This window comes from Felis catus, chromosome A3 (assembly GCF_018350175.1).
Source record: "Felis catus isolate Fca126 chromosome A3, F.catus_Fca126_mat1.0, whole genome shotgun sequence".
Lineage (NCBI taxonomy): Eukaryota > Metazoa > Chordata > Mammalia > Carnivora > Felidae > Felis > Felis catus.
In genome coordinates, this window is record NC_058370.1 from 65,692,010 (window position 1) to 65,700,000 (window position 7,991).

The 7,991-nt window shown below is 42.1% G+C and overlaps 1 protein-coding gene across 5 annotated transcripts in view; it reads left to right on the forward strand.

Moving 5' to 3' along the window:
- PRKCE (protein kinase C epsilon) overlaps positions 1 to 7,991 on the forward strand; it is a 502,312-nt gene that overhangs the window by 347,315 nt on the left and 147,006 nt on the right. For all 5 annotated transcript variants that reach the window (XM_011281033.3, XM_019827139.3, XM_045055096.1 and 2 more), the window contains one exon: positions 1,939 to 2,112. In XM_011281033.3, coding sequence (XP_011279335.1) covers positions 1,939 to 2,112 — 174 coding nt within the window. The remainder of the gene's footprint in view (positions 1 to 1,938; positions 2,113 to 7,991) is intronic.

Below are 7,991 nucleotides of genomic sequence, written 5' to 3' on the forward strand. Positions count from 1 at the left end.
TGCCCCCTGGCCCCTCACCTGCCCCATCTCCTCCTGAGATTACTGTAGCAGGAAGGTAACCAGAGGGGGCTTAAATGGCAAATGCTGAAGCAATCACATTCCTCAGAGACCGAGTAAGTAAGAAGCAGGCCCCAGTCCCTTGGTCCAGGCCTAACTCCGGGATGTGAGCCACTTTAATTTTGAACAAGATTCAAGGTAAACAAGCAGGCTCAGAGTTTCCAGGTCTCCATACTGTGTAGGCAGGATGGGAACTTGGAAGACTCTGGAGTATTTAGGTTGTTTCTTGGGGAAAATTGCAGCCAACGTTGGAGCTAGTTTTAAAGAGTGAATTACGTGTGGGCGACGAAAGGTCCTTAGGTAGCCCCCTGAATTCCCTCTTGAGGCTTCTGAGTTCCCACTCTTGAGAACTGGCAGCTCACCTTGGAATACTGTGCTTAGGAGCTGTTTAAAAGGACAAAGACTTGTCATGTTGTGCAGAAATGAGTGCAAAAATATCAAGTGATAGGAGAACTTTAATAAACTGGTAATTTGCCCTCTGGAAAAGGAATCACATTCCCAGTGTTAGAAGAAACCACAAAGGCAAACATGACTGATGTAGCTACATGAGGACAAGTGATCCTGTCTGATAGAAGATAGAACAGAAAATCCTAAAACAGGCTTAGACAAACCTTTGCAGAAAGCAAAGTGTTAACATCTTTATATACAAAACTCCTACAAACTCATAAGAAAATAATATAAAGTAGTAGATAACTAGACAAAGTTACCTTGACAAATATAAATTGACAGTTCACACAATTAGAGGAAAAATTTTTTCAAGTTTCTCTTAAATACAGAGAACAAACTGAGCGTTGCTGGAGGGGAGGTAAGTGGGGGTTGGGCTAAATGGGTGATGGGCATTAAGGAGGGCATTTACTGGCATGAGTAAGTGATAAATCACAAAATTCTCCTAAAACCATTATTACACTATATGTTAACTAATGGGGATTTAAACAAAATTTAAAAATTAAAAACAAGTTTCACTGCAAGTTAAAACAGCCTGGAGGTTATATATCACACCTGTTACATGAGCAAAAATGCTTTTTAAGTGAAAACACCCAATGTGGGTACATTGCCATAAAACTAAGGCACCTCTCCACTCCTGATGGCAAATTCTGTTGTACATCCTTTTTGAAATTCAAGAAATATGCAAAATATTTAGCCCTGTAGTCAACTTCTAAGACTTTCTAGCTTAAGGATATGGTTGAAAAAAAGAAAAAAAGTACATGTACAAAAACACCCAATCAATTTATTTATATAGTGTTTAACAATTAGATTTCACTTAAGTATCTAATATTAGGTAAGTGGTTAAATAAATTGTAATATGTTTACTTTTTTTTAATTTTTAAAGTTTATTTTGAAAGAGAGCGAGCATGAGAAAGGAGGGGCAGAGAGAGGGCGAGAGAGAGAATCCGAAGTGATGTGGGTCTTGAACCCACCAACCTGATATCATGACCTGAGCTGAAATCAAGAATCAGATGCTTAACAGACTGAGTCACCTAGGCGCTCCAGTGATATGTTTGCTTGAGTTAAATATAAGCATCCCTGATAATGTTGGTGACGATGTAGATGATGAAACCTTATGAAATCACATTCGTTTAAATAAAATTATATGTGCAATACTATGATTGTAAGCAGGACAAATCTATATGAACATATGAACAATTATTTAACAGATATGTATTAAGCTTTTTTTTTCTATGCTAGAGATTAAAAATAAATAAATGAATTACAGTACCTCTATTAGGATGGGTAGTTTTTCTAAACATTTTTTAATGTTGTTGTTACTATTTAAAATTAAAGAAAAACAGGAGTTCTTACAGCACTAGGCATTGACTTGTATTTGCTTCTTTGGATTCCATGCATGGATAGATTGCTATGAGTGGTTTTGGTTCCTTGCAGGTCATGTTGGCCGAGCTGAAAGGCAAAGATGAAGTATATGCTGTGAAAGTTTTAAAGAAGGATGTCATCCTCCAGGATGATGATGTGGACTGCACGATGACAGAGAAGAGGATTTTGGCTCTGGCTCGGAAACACCCGTACCTAACCCAACTCTATTGCTGCTTTCAGACCAAGGTATGTCTAGGAAGAAGCCACCATCTTGAGGTAGTGCTGTATGATGTGATGGTATCTTGATGTCTGACTAAAAACATCAATTATAGACCCTCTCCATTATTTTCTAACAGGCCTTGTGAAGTGGCATGGATTTTACCCTTGAAAAGATCAGGGTATATCTGAACGGCATCCTCTTTTTTAAGGGTGCGGAATTTTCCATTCAGGGTTGTGCTCGTGAAGGGATGAGAGGGCAATAGAACTTTGCAAATGCAGCTGGACAAAGCCAAATGGCTAAACCCAGTGTTTGCTCCCTGGAAAAAACAACAGGCGTGATTAGTCCTTGCTCTTCTCCTAACTTTCTATCATTAGGCAAATCATTTAAGTTCTCTGTTGCCTTCAGATCAAATGAAAAGGAGTAAAGCCCGCCCTGACCACTTCTGACTTGTATAATGTCATATGAGGCAGAGGATGTGGACAAGTGCTTACAATGCTCATTTTCAGCTGGCTGTGTGGGAGCCTGGGAACCAGAAGGTGGCAGTAAAGAAATGAAAATAATTTGTAGCTGCATTATGGAGTCTGACCAATGACTATCGTAACTGATTTTTTAACTTACTGTTTGTTAGTAAAGAAGAGAAATGCCAACATTCTTTATGAAGCTCCTGTTTTATTACCCCTTTTGTTGCGGGGAGTGAAGGTCTTTTATGGTGGCTTATGGGTTTGTCGTCCTTAGCTTGTTGAGAAGGCAAAGGCAACCTCACCTGAAACTCCCCCGTGCCCATCTGGAGCCCAGACAGTACAGGGCACCATCATGGAGACACGATCTCTTGCCCCTTGGCATACTCTCACCTCTATGTCACTGCCATGATGTTCTTCCACTTTGAATTCAACTATTATTGGTCACTTGGCAAATTTTTATTTTATGATATTTTATTGACTTCTTTCCATGCGCCAGGTACTGGAGATACAACGGTATCTCCAGTCTCTCACCTCAGGGAATTTACAGTCTCTTTGGTACACTGTTTTTCAAAGGATATTTCTCTGAACCCTCATCACTTGAGAAATTCTAAGAATAAAGGATCCTTTGGCCCGTAGTTTGGGAAATTGAAATTTTGACTTCTTCTAGACTGCTTCAACATGTACTTGCTTGTTTAAGTCCCTGAGGAGAAATGCAATGGGGGGAAAAAAAAGATTGCCTGTGTTTAATCTACTATTTCCCAATTATTTGATCTCAAGCTCCACTTATACAATCACCTATTCCACACTGAGAAACAGTGATCTAGTGGATTTTTCCTATCCCTCTGATCTCTCAGGAAGATAAGTAACACCTTCTGAAAATCTGGAAATCCCTTTTCTGAACAGGTGCAGGAGTCATTAGCTATCCTTGCTTTTGAAATGTGTTATGTAATTCCTAATATTTGTGGTTCTATGCATGTATGTGTACATATGCGGAGCCCAACATGATAAAAGAGGATCAGTCATATGGTTAACTTTTTCTTTTCTCCACTCGAGTGTAATTCTAGATTAATGAAAAAATGTGTCCTGTAATTCTTTATCTTCCATGGCACCTATCACAGGGCCTCACATTTGGTGGGTATTCACTATCAGAATTGGAGGGTTGGAAGATTTTATAAAAATTATCTCTTCTACTCTACTTTTTGCACCAGTGAGAAAATCAGATGTCAACGAAGTAGAAGTCTTTTGCCTATAGAAACTCTGTTTTGGCCACAGTGGACTTAGCATCTGGTCTCTGGGACTCCTAGTCCAGTGGGACCTTGCTCTGATATCACACTGATATTCTCTCTTGCCTGACCCAGCACCATGCCCCCCTCTGTGCGGGGAGCTTTCCCCCTCTTCCCCTACCCCTAGCAGGTAGCCATCTCTTTCCCTGTCTGAGGTGGTTTCATGGGTAGAGATCCACACTGGTGTTTTTTCTTTGGACATATTGCCAAGAGGTTCAACATTCTTGGGAAGCCACAGTGAAGGGTCAGCTTTCCTACACCTCTTGTTGAATAAGTGAGATATGGGAATGGATGTCTTCCATGTCAGCAGTGTTCTCCTCTGTGCATTGTAGAATATCAAGGCTAAGGTTCCTCACTGTATGGCAGCTTTTGGAACACAAAGCAGTATTTAATAAACACCATGGATTTCCTTTATGGGAGAACAATACCCAAACTGACACATGGAGATTGGGGTCTGGATGGCTAAAGCATGGGGTTGGGGAGAGAAGAGACTTTAGTAGTTCAGATATTTACTAACTCTTTTTCTCAGGCCGATGTCAGGTAGCCATAGTTACAGGAGCAACTTTGCCCCACCTCTTCCCTGCCACCATTATTCCATAGAGAAATAGCATACCCCACTTTACACAGCAGACATATGTTCATCTCAGTTTTTGAAAGTGAATCATATTTTAACTTCACTGAAGGACCTTAGCTTATTAATGAAAGCAATCTTACGAAGAATCATTTTATGAACTCCCAACTTCTAGAAAAGGTGACTTTTCCTCTGACAACCAGTAGTCATGTTTTTTTTTTAACATTTATTTATTTTTGAGAGACAGAGAGAGACAGACCATGAGTCGGGGAGGAGCAGAGAGAGAAGGAGACACAGAATCCAGAGCAGGCCTAGGCTCTGAGCTGTCAGCACAGAGCCCAATGCAGGGCTCGAACCCAGGAACCATGAGATCATGTCCTGAGCCGAAGCCGGCCGCTTAACCGACTGAGCCACCCAGGTGCCCCCAGTAGTCATGATTTTAAAGAGTAGCTATTATTCACTCACCTGACTATGAGGTAGGTGCTGGCTCTAGGTTTATCAGCAAAATGTGGAGGGGTTTACTCCATAAGCAATGGGGAGTTTATACTCTTTCTGTAAACAAATGGCAGCAAAGAGTATTGGGTGGGTGTTCAAACCAGGAGGACTCAGAGAAGAGGTGCTCTTGGGGTTTGGAGTGGGGAGGGTGCTCAAGCCAGGCTGTGAGGAGGGGAGGATTGGGCCAGGGTCTGGGTGGGAACAGGAGCCGGGCTCAGTAGCCATAGCTCAGTCTTGCTTTCATTTCACTTTTCCTGAAAAGAAAGGACCCTGAACCTGGTTTCAACTAAGACTCTAATACATGATAAAGGAATGTGAGATCTGAGTGCAATCCTATTAAGATTTCTTTCATTCTTACTTAATTATGACACACAAAGCAGCAATAATGTTAAGTCGGGTTTAATTACTTTTAGGTGAGCCTTTGTTTTTCAGTGTGTAGGGGAAAAGGCCCCCATAGAAACACACCTTTAGAACTTCTTGATAGTTTGCACATAGCTTCAGGCCACACACTATACAGATTGCCCGAGGGGACTTAAATGTGTGTGAGGTGTGGGTGCCATGTCTGGTGTGGTGACCAATGGTGATGAGTATATAAACCTACTGGCACCAGTCATGCTGTCAAGTCGTGAATTAGATATGGTCCTCACAGCCCACTGAAGGTACGATTCAAGGCCAATTTGGCCTTTTCTGTGCCGTGCCTACCTGCCATTGGTTCATATACTCTGATCCTTCTCCTGGAGATCTGGAAGGAAGAAAAGCAAAGGAAACAGCTCCATTGTTCCAGTGCTAGTAAGAAAAGGCAGACAGGCCAGTAAATTAAGCCAGTAACTTCAATTTCAGTCAAATTCAAACCAGTATATTTGACTTCAGCTCCTGCTATGCTGTGCGCTCTTGGGGCTGGTGGAGTAGCCGGAACTAGGGAAAGCTACAAAACTGTATTTAATTAACTATCAAATATATAGTATGAAAGGTGGATCAGGGACTTCCATCTCCAGCTGAGATAGAGAACCCTCATTTCTATCAGATCCTCTCTCTCACAACTAAAGAACCCTCAATGTAATTCTCATTTCATAAAGGCATTATGCTCATCAAGATTGACATAGCCATCCAGAATTACAGTATCATCTATTGATGCAGATGAGAAACTAAAATTTCCATATTTAAAACTGCCAGATGACTTTTAAATGGATGATGTTAAACTGCTATCAATGGTATTTACTATTTTCACACACAATAACTGTTTCTTGGTTAAAAAAGTAGTGTCCATAATGATTTCAATGAATATACAGGTATTTTTTGAGCATCTATTATAGGCTAGACACTGCTAGATTCTGGGGCTACAAAGCTCCAAACATACCGACTCCGAACTCAGGGAGATGACTGTCTACTGGGGAGACAGATGTGTGGAGTGATGGACAGCTCTTCTAATGGGGCCATGGAGATGAGACATTTGAAGCCCTGCAAAGGGTAGTTGGAAAGGCTTCCTAGAGGAGGTGAAACAAAACCAGGACCTCAAAGCATGGGTGGCATTTGAAAGAGGATAAGGGCAGAGAGATGACTGAGGAAACCTAGAACTTATCGACCAATCTTCTCTTCGACACTGTTTTCCCAACGCTGGAACTCTCACCTCTTTCTGTGCCCTACTTCCGCAAGCAAATGAAAATGGCTGAACAACAGCAGTGAAGGAGAGGAAGAGTAGAGGATGTTCAGAAAATTCCTGCACCTGCGAGATCAGATGATTGGTAGAGAGGGGGCGGAAGTACAGTTGGCCTTTGGACAACACGCTCTCGAACTGGCGCACTTATGTGCGGCTTATTTTCGAGACGGTACAGGACTACAAACGTGTCTTCTCTTCCTCAAGGTTTTCTTAATAACATTTTCTTTTCTCTAGCTTACTTCATTGTAAGAATACAGTGTGTAATACATATTACATACAAAATATGTGCTCATCGACTGTGTTCTCAGCAAGGCTTCTGTACAATAGTAGACTATTGGTGAAGTTTTGGGGGGAGCCAAGTTCTATGCAGATTTTTGACTGTGCAGGGGCTGCGCACCCCAACTGCCATGTTGTTCCAGACCTACTGTACTATGAGCCAACCTCACTGGGCGAGGCACCCAGTGCAGCTCCACAAGTTACAGGTTTGGTCAAAGTCAGGGCTTAGGGCAAGGAGTGACTTCAGGAACTGCCTCTTCAGGCCTCTCACTCATGCACAGAAAGCTTAGGGACGAGAGAGCCACTGAGTGATGGGTTTGTTTTTGCTTTTGTTTTTGTTTTTGTAGTTACAGGAAATAAAATTCTCAGGCATTTTTAGATTCTATGTATGAACCCCGTTGTGAAATCATTGCTTCCGACTGGATCCCATAAAACTTGTCTCGAGTAATTTCATCCACGATTTTTCCTCTTTAAAAATATTAATCTCTACCTCATCGCACCCATCCCCCTCCCTTTGGCATTTCCCGCCAGGCCTGGGAAGCTAGCTCCTGGAGGGCTGTGCCTCTCTCAGCTGCTGTGAAGGAAACAGAGGGTGAACTCCTAGAGAATCTCCCTTGGCCAGGTTCCCTCGCTGCCCTGGGGGAAATGCAGAATGGAAAAATCCTTAAAAAGCAACTGGAGACATTTTTCAAATGAGTTTTAGTAATCCGTGTGAGCGTAGGGTGAGAACTACAGAGCAGGGGTGTTGACAGCATAGGGAAAAAAATGACAGTTGCAAGGAACACTGATGTTTGTTTTGATCATTGTTTCTGTAGGATGGCAAACACAAAAGCAAAAAGCAAAGTTAAAAATTAGGCCGTTGGGAGATATTTTGAAAAACAGATGACTGTGTCAGATTATAAGAGCCAAGAAACAGTTGAACAAAGTATGCCTCCTACTAGAGCGTGCTTGTATGAGGCAGCCAGATGTGGAAGGGGCTGGGGGAGGTTTGATTGGAACTGGTGCCTCACAAGAGTAGACTGACATGTTCAACACCATGAGTTGGCGTGTGGGTCAGAAAGCCACCTGGTAATCAAGATGCTCGCAAATCAAACTAGTATGGGGGACAGATTCAATTCTCTTGAGGAGGGGTGGTCTGAGGCCATGGAGGGCTGGTGGGGAT